Source organism: Drosophila miranda (genome assembly GCF_003369915.1).
Source record: "Drosophila miranda strain MSH22 chromosome Y unlocalized genomic scaffold, D.miranda_PacBio2.1 Contig_Y1_pilon, whole genome shotgun sequence".
Classification (NCBI taxonomy): domain Eukaryota; kingdom Metazoa; phylum Arthropoda; class Insecta; order Diptera; family Drosophilidae; genus Drosophila; species Drosophila miranda.
Window position 1 is genome coordinate 28,323,961 of NW_022881603.1, and position 12,900 is coordinate 28,336,860.

General features: G+C 46.1%; 6 protein-coding genes and 2 pseudogenes across 6 annotated transcripts; 4 read left to right on the top strand and 4 right to left on the bottom strand.

Annotated features, from left to right (window-relative positions):
• The first annotated feature begins 145 nt into the window (after positions 1–145).
• On the top strand, positions 146–1,444 carry LOC108160377 (leucine-rich repeat protein soc-2 homolog). The gene is made up of 3 exons (XM_017294355.2): positions 146–421; positions 492–1,076; positions 1,130–1,444. The coding sequence occupies exons 1-3, from the start codon at positions 242–244 to the stop codon at positions 1,379–1,381; spliced, it is 1,017 nt and encodes a 338-aa protein (XP_017149844.2). The 5' UTR covers positions 146–241; the 3' UTR covers positions 1,382–1,444.
• On the bottom strand, positions 1,404–1,890 carry LOC108160379 (mitochondrial import inner membrane translocase subunit Tim10). The gene is made up of 2 exons (XM_017294357.2): positions 1,740–1,890; positions 1,404–1,679 (listed from the first exon to the last, which is right to left on the bottom strand). The coding sequence occupies exons 1-2, from the start codon at positions 1,888–1,890 to the stop codon at positions 1,552–1,554; spliced, it is 279 nt and encodes a 92-aa protein (XP_017149846.2). The 3' UTR covers positions 1,404–1,551.
• Positions 1,854–2,286, bottom strand: LOC108160380. Its single transcript, XM_017294358.2, has 2 exons — positions 2,172–2,286; positions 1,854–2,101 (listed from the first exon to the last, which is right to left on the bottom strand). Exons 1-2 carry the CDS (start codon positions 2,207–2,209, stop codon positions 1,948–1,950), a joined length of 192 nt encoding a protein of 63 aa, XP_017149847.1. The 5' UTR covers positions 2,210–2,286; the 3' UTR covers positions 1,854–1,947.
• Positions 2,287–2,588: 302 nt separating this feature from the next.
• On the top strand, positions 2,589–3,603 carry LOC117191579 (WASH complex subunit 1-like). The gene is made up of 2 exons (XM_033396406.1): positions 2,589–3,352; positions 3,462–3,603. The coding sequence occupies exons 1-2, from the start codon at positions 2,673–2,675 to the stop codon at positions 3,601–3,603; spliced, it is 822 nt and encodes a 273-aa protein (XP_033252297.1). The 5' UTR covers positions 2,589–2,672.
• A 199-nt stretch (positions 3,604–3,802) lies between these two features.
• Positions 3,803–4,344, top strand: LOC117189848 (protein LTO1 homolog). The gene has a single exon (XM_033394920.1). The coding sequence runs from the start codon at positions 3,906–3,908 to the stop codon at positions 4,320–4,322; it is 417 nt and encodes a 138-aa protein (XP_033250811.1). The 5' UTR covers positions 3,803–3,905; the 3' UTR covers positions 4,323–4,344.
• LOC117189851 lies at positions 4,313–9,111 on the top strand (annotated as a pseudogene).
• LOC117189849 (small nuclear ribonucleoprotein F) lies at positions 4,948–5,426 on the bottom strand. The gene has a single exon (XM_033394921.1). The coding sequence runs from the start codon at positions 5,323–5,325 to the stop codon at positions 5,059–5,061; it is 267 nt and encodes an 88-aa protein (XP_033250812.1). The 5' UTR covers positions 5,326–5,426; the 3' UTR covers positions 4,948–5,058.
• Positions 9,112–9,221: 110 nt separating the features above from the next.
• On the bottom strand, positions 9,222–11,117 carry LOC117189850 (annotated as a pseudogene).
• Positions 11,118–12,900: the final 1,783 nt, after the last annotated feature.

The window sequence follows — 12,900 nt, forward strand, 5'->3', positions numbered from 1 at the left end:
CGATAAATGTGCATTCCAGTACATACATATGTAGCTATTTATGCATTTGTATATAGAAATTGGCAAACGTTATATAATAAACACTCAAAATCATGAGCTGCAAGTCCTCAGATTTGGCTATAAACAATAGGAAAGCAGATTCGAAAAGAACACTACGTTTGAGTTTTCGATCAGACCGTTAACACAGTATTATGTTTTCAAAAATAGCTGTAAATTAAGATAAAACTAAATTTGTATCGTAATGGAGACGATTTTCAAGTTCTTCCGCAAAAATTATGTGCTGGCCAACTGCGAGAATGCCATCATCAAAAAGGCCTTCTTGTTGAATCTCTCCCACTACCAAATTTCTGAGGCACCCGAAATAATTGGCAAATGCGAAAGTTTGATAAAGCTTTTTCTGAATCAGAACAAACTAACAAAGGTAAGTGCAGCACACAACTGCTGAACTCATTAGGTGACAATACGTACCGTACTGATTATCAAACTTACAGGTTCCCTCCACCATTACCAATCTCGTGCGGTTGCAAGTTTTGGCCTTGGATTACAACAAGCTGAATGAATTTCCACTGGCCATCTGTCAACTAGTGCAACTGAAGTCCCTCAACATAAGCTGCAACAACATCCATCGCCTGCCCCCGGAACTGGGCTACCTAACCCAGTTGGAGACCTTCTGGTGTAACAACACAGGGCTCCTGGAACTACCGTCGGAGATCGGAAACTGCGAGCGTCTCGAGATACTGGGTGTGCGTGGAAATCGCCTGACAAAGCTACCCTCGTCGGTCGGATCCCTCGCATCGCTGCGCTGGTTCACGGCCGAAGGCTGTCAGCTGCGCGAGGTGCCCCTATCATTCGCACTGTTGGGCAGCTTGGTGCACCTCAATCTGAGAGGCAATCGTCTCAAACGGATCCCAGGAGTGCTTGTTGCGATGGAGAAGTTACGGTTCGTATTCCTCAACGAGAACATAATCGACGAACTGCCTACACGCTTCCAATTGCAAGAGCTGCGTTTTCTGGAAATGCTCAACTTGAAAAGGAATCCAATCTGTCTTCATCAGGACTTGCAGGTTCTTGCAGTGGTATGTTAATAATTATAAGGTCAAACTGAACATCGAGTAACTTGATTTTACAGCGGCAAACAAACATATACATGGAACTGCCGGAGCATCTAATGGATGCAGCCGATGAGTTTGCCGCTGAATGTTCAAATAGAGATCAGCATCAAGACCACCAGGCCGGTACTGATGAAACGGAGACGTCAGACTGGGCTAACAGCGCGCGAACCAGCCAGCTGGACAACACAGACGAAAGCTCGTTGGAGAATAGACTTGAAGATTTGAGCGTAATGCTGCCAGCGATGTCGCGTTATATCACATCCTTTTGAAGTTTGAAGTATGAGCTTGTCAGTATTACACAGCACGCGTAAATGTGTTATTTATTGTTTGGATTTGTGTGTTTGTACATGGGCTCTATCCGGTAGGGGAACAGGAAACAATACGATTTGGTTATGTAGGAAATGGTGCCAATATGACAGGTATTTGGTATGCCAACGCATTAACTAGTCATATTCTTCATGAGCTCTGCGTCCTGCATGGACATGGCCGTTAGCTTCTTGCCAATATGCTCATGAATGTCCAGGTACTTAGCCACACAGCGGTCTATGCAGACCATCTCGCCCTTTCCTGAAACAGCACGGGCCATATTTAGCCAGAGAGCACAAGCGAATTTCTCGCAACACTCACCCAACTCCGACTCCGAATAGCGCGGTGGAATACACATCTTGTGGCATGCGGTCGTCATGCGGTTATATAAATCAGACATCATTTCAATTTCCATTTCTTGCATGACCTGAACTTTGGCCTGGTCGGCCGGGCTGATCTGGGACATGTCCATGGTTCGGTTTGTCGTGCTGCTTTTAATTGATGGTTAACTAAATACATATGTTCGACCTTAGTCAAAACGCCTTTCAGAAGAGGAAGAGTCGTAGTCGCCGTGATTTGCTTTTCGCATGCGTTCACGCACTCGCATGCTCTCGTAACGCCGGCTATCAACGGATTGCTTGGACAGCACAAAAGCGTACACTCCACCAGCGGTCAGAATTCCCCTAATCAGACAAGAGTTTAATTTAGAATTGCCCGAGACTTTAATAAATTACACAATTTTTTTCTACAAACCAACAAACAGCAATTCGTCCAGCGTTTCCTAACGTCATACCTATATCGATAGTTTTGGCCGATAATATATTTGTAGGCTGATAGGACGTTCCGCGGTAATCGATAGTCGAAAATTGCTTATCATTGAAGTGCAAAGGGCAATTCAATTATTAAAGTATTATTTATCCTAAAGTGTACGCCAACACCTACCTACAAAGCGCCTACCACGTTGCGATAGTACCGACAGATCTACATCATGAGGCGACTATAATCAAAGCAGCCCAGTCTCTGGATTGCCTACACAAAACAATAAATTCTATTTTCGACCGGATTGATGCCAGACTCGAAAGAAATGGTGCCAAGGTCCAGGACATAAACAGACGTGTGAGGCGGGCGCAGGCGAAAATAGATGCACTGGTCGGGTGCAAACGAGCCATTCAAATATTCGCTCCGGCCCGATTTCCTGCCGGCGACGTGCTGGTCAGCATTGCTTCCACCTTTCCACAGGTGGCTGGCAAACTAATGGAAGAGAATCACGAAAATGCACACTGTCGACAGCAAGAGACGGCATCAGTGGCAGATGATGATCCTATTTCCTTTCATGTGCGAACCGAGCAGGAACATGAAGCCCCGTTGGTCGCCGAGAGAAAGATGACTAATCGGACTTCCGGCTTGGGTGGTCTTCCCTTGACTGGCGTAAAATCGGTCCCATCATTGATGCGTTTCAACACCAACGAGTTTGCTTACGGTGATGATTTGAATGCTTGGAAGCGTTCTCTTCCCCCGCAGAGGACAAGACGTACAGCCAGCCAAGCCAAGATAACGACGGAGAACCTACTAGCCCCGGCTCCGCATTCACTGGCTTATGGCACCACAAAGTTGGCGACTCCCGCCGGGGATTTGCGATACAATCCAGCCGCTTTGGCTGCCCCAGCCATCGATGTGCCCTTGGATTTGCCCGACCTTCCTGGCATACCCAACGACTTGCAATATGAGCCTGTAGAAGAGAATACGCCCATTGCTCCGTCCCAGCAGTTTGGAGAGTTGCCAGAATTACCCGGATTGGAGGTGGAGGAACGTACCACGTACCAGTGCCAGATAAGAAGACAGTACGAAGATCAGTTGGATCAGTTCCTGTATCGACGCCACCACCGCCACCGCCTCCACCACCACCGCCACCACCACCCCCGACTCCTAAAAATGTGGTCACGCATCCACCCCTTCCTACCCGAGGTCCCATCAAACCCCTTTCTCCTTCTCGTGAAACTCCCCTTATCATGCCACCCCCTCCCCGCTGACCCACGATCAGAGCTTATGGCTGCCATACGGAATGCTGGAGGAGCACTTGGCGGACGTCTCCACTCGGCTGCGGCTGCACCCCTCGATGTGGTGGACACGACGAGATCCAAAGCAGGAACCAGTGCCACTGGTGATCTTATGGCGGATCTCTTAAATTTAATTTTTGGCAATGCCCGAGCAATCATGAAAATTAGTAAAGTTTTAAATTTTAATAAAATACAAAAATATAACCCTTCAAGGGTATACAAATGAAAGTAGTTTGATTCAGTTCCGAGGTACCACCAGCAGTTTTTTCACCCATCACCATAGACCACTTATACGCTATAAAAAAGGGCGCGAATACCCTTACTACGCTCTGACGTTCTTCAACACTTAAAAATCTCACATGGTTCGATAAAAATAACAACAAACATATAATTTATAAATAATGCTATAGAGCATTTAGAAACTTTGATAATGTCCACTCCGTCACGAGATATCAACGATTTGTTTGATGATATAGTACTTACCGAAGAGAATCACGCTCGTCTTGGCTACGAAGAAGGCTTGAAGGACGGTAATTCGCAGGGAAACGAGGAGGGCTATAAATTGGGCTACTCGCAGGGCGTTCAGTTGGGCGAGGAACTTGGCAGAATACTGGGTGAGGTTGTGGCTCAGCAACAATTGCCCCATACGGAGAGGGTGCGACGAACTCTTGACCAGCTGCGGTCCCTCATTGAAGGATTTCCCCGGAAGAACGAGTCGGAAGCGGACATTATCGGAGCCGTAGAAACCATCCGCAATACTAATCGGCGCCTTCGTGCCCTCTTGGGTACCAAAGGAACAGCTTCTCCCGAACCATCCCCTGCTAATCGCAAGGATTATAGTTTCTAGCGTAATGGCCAAAGGTGTAACTCAGCTGGAAAAGCGCCTCGATGCGCTTCTGTTATATCTCCAGCCACATTGGGATTTCCTCAATTGTCATATGGTTAACTACCTAACCGATCAGCACTGGACCAGGTTTCTCCCAGAGGCAATGCGAAATGAGATCAACAGCAAGAAAGATCTAGATCTGGCCATAGAGAATCTTTTTTGGAGGAAGAAGCGTTCCACCACTGAATTTTCTGAATGGGAAGATTTTTTAACGAACGCAGAGCACGAACATTTGTCTGAACATCCAGAGCTACTGACAACCGTGGACCAACTTATAGCGGAGCAGGATAAGGCGTCCCAACTCAACATCAGGGAATTCATGAGCGCCAAAAAGTGTCATGAGGTACGACAAAGTAAACATTTTTGGTTAAATCTAGACTCATGTCCATCCTTTGTAATCCTATAACCATCCTATAACAGAGCACTGGACATCAGCATGATTTCTTCATTGTGGATGCCGGTGATGGCAAAGGGTATCTGTCCTCTCGAATGGCGCTCCAATATGGGCATCGTGTGCTCGGCATCGATGCCAATGCGGCCAACACGGAAAACGCTTTGAACCTTAATCGCAAACTTCAGGTAACACTCGACTACAAAATAAATATGTCTTTATTTCATTAGTTTTATACACTTAATATAAGTAGAGTAGAGTTTCCTTTCTCTGCGAACGGCTCACGGCTGGATTGCAGCGCGGTTCCTAGTCGCGCATTTCACCCTCTTCGTCGTCATCCTCCATGCCCTTTATGTAGAGCACATTGTTGCAACGTATCAGCACCTCTCCCAGATTGCCGGTGACAGAGCCCTCGATGACTTCCTCTGTGTTGGCCAATTGCATGTTCATATAGCCGTCCACGGAGACCAAAAAGCCTTTGTATTCTTGTCCCCATTTGAGTTTCACCAGCACGGGTTTCCCAGTAAGCCCATTAAGAAATGGCTTGGGGTTGATTGGCATGCCAGCAGACATTGTGTTTGTTTTATTATTGTGCGGTTTTGGAGTGAAAACAAGAAAATCTTGTAAAAATGCCGGGTTTTCGCGTGGAAAAGGTGTGAAGAAGCAGAATTAGGGATGAAATATATATTGATCAATTATCGATAACATTTTAAGCTAATTAGTGCTCGAAAATACGCGTTCAGCGGTGCTGTAAAGAGGGAAAATTTGAATTGAAATATTGTTTTTTTTTTATACCCGATACTCAAAATGAGTATTGGGGTATATTAGATTTGTGGTAAAAGTGGATGTGTGTAACGTCCAGAAGGAATCGTTTCCGACCACATAAAGTATATATATTCTTGAACAGCATCAATAGCCGAGTCGATTGAGCCCTGTCTGTCTGTCCGTCCGTCCGTCTGTCCGTCCCCTTCAGCGCCTAGTGCTCAAAGACTATAAGAGCTAGAGCAACGTTGTTTTGGATCCAGACTTCTGTGATATGTCACTGCTACAAAAATATTTCAAAACTTCGCCCCGCCCACTTCCGCCCCACAAAGGACGAAAATCTGTGGCATCCACATTTTTAAAGATACGATAAGACCAAAAACGCAGAATCGTAGAGGATGACTATATGTTCTAGAGTGTAAAATCTCAACCAGATCGTATAATTATTATAGCCAGAATCAAGAAAACAATTTCATTCTTTCTCGCTCTGTCTCTCTCTAACACACAGGTTTCATGGTCGGTGTTGCCAATTGCAAAATATGAGTTCAAGGATCTCAGAACCTATAAGATCCAGAGCAACCAAATTCCACACTCCTGTGATATCGGACCTTGACCATTTTGTGTCCAAATTTCGCCACACCCCCTTTCGCCCCCGCAAAGGACGAAAATCTGGGGCATCCACAAATCTCAGAGACTATTAAGGCTAGAGTAACCAAATATGGTATCCGCACTTCTGTTAGATCTCACTATAAAACGTATATCTCAGAATTTCGCCCCACCCCTTTCCGCCCCCATAAAGGACGAAAATCTGTTGCATCCACAATATTGCAGATTCGAGAAAACTAAAAACGCAGAATCATACATAATGCCCATATCTATCAGACTGCTGAATCTGGATCAGATCGGATCATTTTTATACCCAAAAGGAACAAATCAATTTGCACTGGCTACGCAGCGCCCGACGTCACGCTCAGACTGATTTTCTGTCTCTCTCGCACGCACTCTTTGTCGTGTCGTTTAATATTAGCTGCGTCTGCCGGAGGAGAGCCATACTGACTAAGTATCGGGTATAACTGTAGAGTTGCGGTGTCCGCAGCAACTTACAACGTTCCCCCTCGTTTTAATTTAGCGCGCCTGGAATGGACTTACAGAACGCGGGGAACTTCAGAGCCAAGGAATCACACCCAAACGGCGCGGCAAAAAGTCACCAACAAGAAATACAGCGAAGAGTATACCCGTTCTGGAAAACTACAAAACGACTGCAAGATTCATAAACACCGAAACTAATTTTGGTAATTTGCTAGCCGAGCACTTCCCGAAACCTTCTTCGACCTGTGGAAATCTGGCTGCAACCTGCCTACAGGTATTCCATGCTCAGCCCGACTGCCAGATACTGTGCAACATTGGTTGCTGCTACCACTTGCTAAAGGAAAGGTACTCGCAGCAGGAGTTCTTCGGGAATAAGGCGTTGATGGAGATGCAAACAGACTTTGGATTTCCGCTTAGTCAATATCTCCAGAAGCGTCAGATCAGATTGGGCCGCAATGCCAGGATGCTGGCGGCTCAGTCCATTGAACGCACTTTGCCAACTTGGTCAGTTTCAAATAGGAAATGGTTTTCGAAAAGTTGATACCAGTTGATTTTGTAATTTCAATAAAGTTTAAAACTGTTTAACTTTGTTAAAATATTCAAGTCCATACAAAAATGAAGACACATTATGACTTGCAAGTCCTTTCCGAATGGTGCTATAAAATATACTAAGGACTGAATAGATATCAGAAATATCTATGCCTGGAAAAGTACTTAATTAATTTAAATCTGCAGTAAACAAGTATAGCAAAACACTTGACGTGGGGCTCAAGCAACCATTTGGAAACGACTGCGATAAGATTAACAATAGTACTGACCTACTCGTATCATACAACCTGGTACTTAAGAGCAGAATTATAAATGATTGACATTATCGTTATTATTTTTAGCAATAAGATGGCGTTGACCGAGGCTCTCTTCCTAATCGTGGGTGCTTTAAGTGCCGTTTACATATGGTTCCAGCGCAACCATAGCTACTGGCAGCGCAAAGGCATTCCCTACATACCACCCACACCAATTATCGGCAACACAGAGCCCGCTTTCAAGCTTAAGAACTCGTTCGGGCTGCATCTGTCGGAGATATAAAGCGATCCTAAGATGCAGGACGAGGCTGTGGTGGGAGTATATGCACTCAACAAGCCCTGCTTGATCATACGCGACCCGGAGTTGATCAAGTCAGTGATGGTCAAGGACTTTAATCGATTCTACAATCGATACGGTCGTTGTGATCCCCATGGCGATCCTCTTGGATCAAACAATCTATTTTTCCTGCCAAAGCAGGTGTCGCTGCTGCGTATACAGTTTTTCACCCAGGAATTCGCTCATATCTTGAGAAGTACGATAAGCCATGTCATGAAGGAACGAGAGCGTACCGGCTTCGTTCGAAACGTCCTAATCGATGTCCTAGTTGGCCTCCGCAAGGAAGCGGCCGAGGAGCCCTCCAAGCCACACTATGCCCGCAATTTTGATTTCCTGGTATCCCAGGCCGGTGTATTCTTTACGGCCGGCTTTGAAACCTCGTCTTCAACCATGTCCTTCGCCCTCTATGAACTGTCCAAAAATTCGCATCTGCAGACCCGCTTGCGCCAGGAGATCAACGAGGCTCTGGTGGAGGGCGGCGGAAATCTCTCCTACGAGAAGATTCAGTCCCTCGAGTACCTTGCCATGGTGGTGGATGAGGTGCTTCGCATGTATCCAGTGCTTCCGTTCCTTGACCGCGAATACAACAGCATCAAGGACCAGCCGGACCTGTCCCTAAAGCCCTACTATGACTTTACGTTCGAGCAAGGTACACCGGTCTTCATACCAATCTACGGATTGCAGCACGATCCGAAGGTAGCTTTAAATATGAAGTTCTACATAAATCCGTGATTAGGCAAACTCGATGTATTTTCTTTTATGCAGTACTGGCCAAAACCCGAACCGTTCGATCCGGAGCGCTTTTCTCCAGAGAACCGAAAATCCATTGTGGCCATGGCCTATCAACCCTTTGGATCCGGTCCCCACAACTGCATTGGGAGCCGCATTGGGCTGCTGCAAACCAAGCTAGGACTGGTACACATACTCAAAAATCATTCGGTTAAAATGTGTGCAGACACCATAAAGGAAATGAAATTCGATCCCAAGGGATTCGTCCTGCAGTCCCTGACAGGCATTTACCTGGAGATAGTCAACGATCGCCTTTATGAGGAGAGTGCAGCTCGGGTCCACTAAATCGGCTCGAAGTATAGTTTTGACTAGTACGAACTTATTTTTTATATACAGAGAGAATGGTATGTGATGTGTGCTAATTATACATAATTCATATAATCATATCATCTGTTAGATGGTTATGTTGTGCTATTGATTGGCGCACGTGGGATACAAGCGACCTATAGTTGCCTTTAGTAGAAAAACAAAATTAGTATAATATAGTTATCAAATTGCATTTAATCTCTCACTTTGTGTGGTTGTGCGTTGAACTTGAAAACATGGAAAACTGCGCCACCAATAAATAAATATAATCTATATTTAGTTGAATGCACTTGTAAACGTTTTCGAAACGCTATATTGTTGATGGGATTAGGCGAGTATTAGGAAGTACGAAAATAGAGGCGGCTGAGAGCAGGGAATAAGTGAATGAAAAAGCCTATAGAGAGGGAGGATAGATTGAATTGATATCTCTATATTGTGGAGAGAGTGTACATACTCGTATGTGTGTAGTCTCATCTGATTTAACCGGCAAGCCGCATGCGTTTCTTATTGCACCGATAGACACGCAATTTCCCAATCAAAATGCACTCCAAGATGTGACAGTCTTGGCTTCCCAGTTCAATTTTAAATGACAGAACACGCGAATCTCGGACTTAGTTCTCATTCAGGTGCTGTTGGCTGCATTGCTCCGGAGCCAAAAAAACTAGGTGAGTCATACATACTATTTATATATATCAGATACCCAAAGGATCACGCACGAGCCTCAAGTGTATCCCGCCCTGGGCCTGCAGTATTATATCTTTAGGATCAAGTTTCATGCGCCGCGGAGTGCGCTCCGATGTGGTTACCTGGTGGTTGCGCATAAGATTTACCAGCCCCACCTTTGCCTGTAGCAGTCCAAAGCGCTCTCCGATGCAGCCATGCGGACCCAGCCAAAGGGTATGTAGGTGTAGGGCGTGTGAAGCTTTCGGTTGTCGGGGGAGAAGCGCTCCGGCTGGAATTTCCGCGGCTGTGGAAAGTACTACAAACGAAGAAAAATATCAGCTGTAAAGAACAGTTGCTTTGCTGACAAAGCTCACCTGGGGATCCATGTGCAATGCATAACAGGGTATGTAGATGGGCATTCCCTTGGGCACGCGGAACCCGTGATACGGCGTCAGGGAGTAATCCTCGTCCTCGGCAGTGCACTCTCGGTCCAGGAACGGCAGCGGGGGATACATGCGCAGAACCTCTAGCAAGACCATCTGCATGTACTCAAGAGAATCTATTAGCTGAAGGTTCACCTGTCCACCGCTGGCTATCAAAGCCTCCTTGATTTCATGCCTCAGACGCAGTTGGATATCGGCATCCTTGGCCAGCTCGTACATGGCAAAGGCCATCGTGGAAGAGGAGGACTCGAAGCCGGCGGTAAAGAAGAGCACCGCCTGTGCCACTAGGATGTCACCCTCGAACACAAACTGGCCGTGATCCCCGGCAGCCCTGGCCTGTTGAGTGGAGCGCCGGAACTCAATGAGGATGTCGATAATATCGTTTCGCGTCTGCTGGGACCGTTCGCGCTCGGCCATTACATAGTTTATGGTGTTGCGCAGGAACCGGGTAGCCTCGGAAGGCACCACCTTGAAGCCAAAGAGCGGGACCAGATGCGGCAGGAAGAAGACCAGCGTGAACTCAGCCGCCCGCTTCAGGCTAAACTCGAAGACGGCCACCGAGGCAATCACGTCCGTGGTAAATAGGGCACACAGCTCCTTGGCTTCCAGGTCGAAGCAGCGGGTCCGTTCGTTGTGCAGCGGCAGCTCGCGCAGATAGGCGTCCAGATTAGAGCCAACCTCCACGATGAGGGGAAACATGCTCTTCAGCTTGTTACTGGTAAAGAAGGGCGACAGCTTGAAGCGCACCTCCTTCCAGGCAGGATTTTACAGGAAGAATATGTTTTGCGATCCCAACGAATCTCCCTTGTAGTCGGAGTTCGAGTATCTGTTGGAAAACTTGCCAAAGTCCTTGATCAGGATCCGCTTGATCAGATCGGGATCGCGCAGCAGCAAAGCCGGGCGGTGGAATACGTGTATGCCCACAATGGGCTGGTTTAGTGCATCTGGATGTTTGTACAACTGTCCCATAAAATCCGCCGGACTGTCCCTCATGCTCAGCAGTCCCGCCAGGTTGCCCAATATCCAGTGGTGCAGTTCTCGCAGTGTCGCAGTTCTCGTACTCCTCGACGTCGCCAGTAGGCATAGTGCTGCTGGAGGAGGAAGCAGATAGTGGCCAAAAAGATGACCACGAGCAGGAGAAGTCCAAGTACCATGTTTTCCCTGAGAGATTACTCTAGCTACTGACGAGTGCTGAGAGAGATCAGCACGGGTTTAAGCTGCCTTGGAAGTTGCCTTGGAAGCTGCCTTTGAAGCTGCTTGGGTAGCGGGAACTCAGCGCGGGGTTCATCAAGATGGTGCCCTGTGTTATGAATGAGTTTGTGAAGCTCAGAGTTTGTGAATGGACGAAGAATGAGTTTTTGTGATGCTGATCAGGTTGGATTATATTCTCTTATTTGTTCCAGTTATGTAAAGTTTTTTTTTTTTGGGGAAGAGCAGGGATAGTTGTATCGTCGCAAATCTGGGGGATCTCTAATTGTTTATTAATATAATTGCGATCCCAGAAAAAGGTCAGCCATATTGAACATAAAAGTTGAACAGTTTATTTATTTATTTTATTTATTTATTTATTAAATTAACAAATTATCTGTTAATAATGGTACTTAGTTACTAAAGGCGGAAAAAGATAAGTTAAAAGTTAGCTTAATTTAAATGATTATAAATATCGCATGCAATTAGTTTAAGAGATAGTTCAGGGGATAGGGTTTGACAGAGGGAGTTATAATTATGGCATAAAACCCTAAAAGGTTCATGATCAGCATAATTAGACCTACATATGGGTAGACGGATAGGCCTAAAAGTACGGGTAGGTCTAGATGGAACGGCCAAGTCAATCTGACCCAAGAGAGTTTGGGAGTCAACAGTCCCAAGAAGGTGCTTGTGCACGAACATTACGCCATTGCATATTCTGCGATGGTGCAACGACGGCAGGTCAATAAGATTTAGCCTAGACCGGTAGGGTGGCAAGATTCTACCCGAGTCCCAGTTAAAGTTCCGAAGGGCAAAAATTAAACGAGGGGGAACGTTGTGAGTTGCTGCGTACACCGCAACTCTACAGTTATACCCGATACTAAGTCAGTATGGCTCTCCTGCGGCAGACGCCGCTAATATTGAACCACACGACAAAGAGTGCGTGCGAGAGAGACAGAAAATCAGTCTGAGCGTGACGTCGGGCGCTGCGTGGCCACTGCAAATTGATTTCTTGCTTTTGGCTACAAAAATGATCCGATCTGATCCAGATTCAGCAATCTGATAGATATAGTCATTATCTATGATTCTGCGCTTTTAGTTTTCTCGAATGTGCAATATAGTGGATGCAACAGATTTTCGTCCTTTGTGGGGGCGGAAGGGGGTGGGGCGAAATTCTGAGATATACGTTTTATAGTGAGATCTAACAGAAGTGCGGATACCAAATTTGGTTACTCTAGCCTTAATAGTCTCTGAGATTTGTGGATGCCCCAGATTTTCGTCCTTTGCGGGGGCGGAAGGGGGTGTGGCGAAATTTGGACACGAAACGGTCAAGGTCCGATATCACAGGAGTGTGGATACCAAATTTGGTTGCTCTGGATCTTATAGGTTCTGAGATCCTTGAACTCATATTTTGCAATTGGCAAAGCCGACCATGAAACCTGTGTGTTAGAGAGAGACAGAGCGAGAAAGAATGAAATTGTTTTCTTGATTCTGGCTATAATAATATACGATCTGGTTGAGATTTTACACTCTAGAACATATAGTCATCCTCTACGATTCTGTGTTTTTGGTTTTATCGTATCTTTAAAAATGTGGATGCCACAGATTTTCGTCCTTTGTGGGGGCGGAAGTGGGCGGGGCAAAGTTTTGAAATATTTTTGTAGCAGTGACATATCACAGATGTCTGGATCCAAAACATCGTTGCTCTAGCTCTTATAGTCTTTGAGCACTAGGCGCTGAAGGGGACGGACGGACGGACGGACAGACA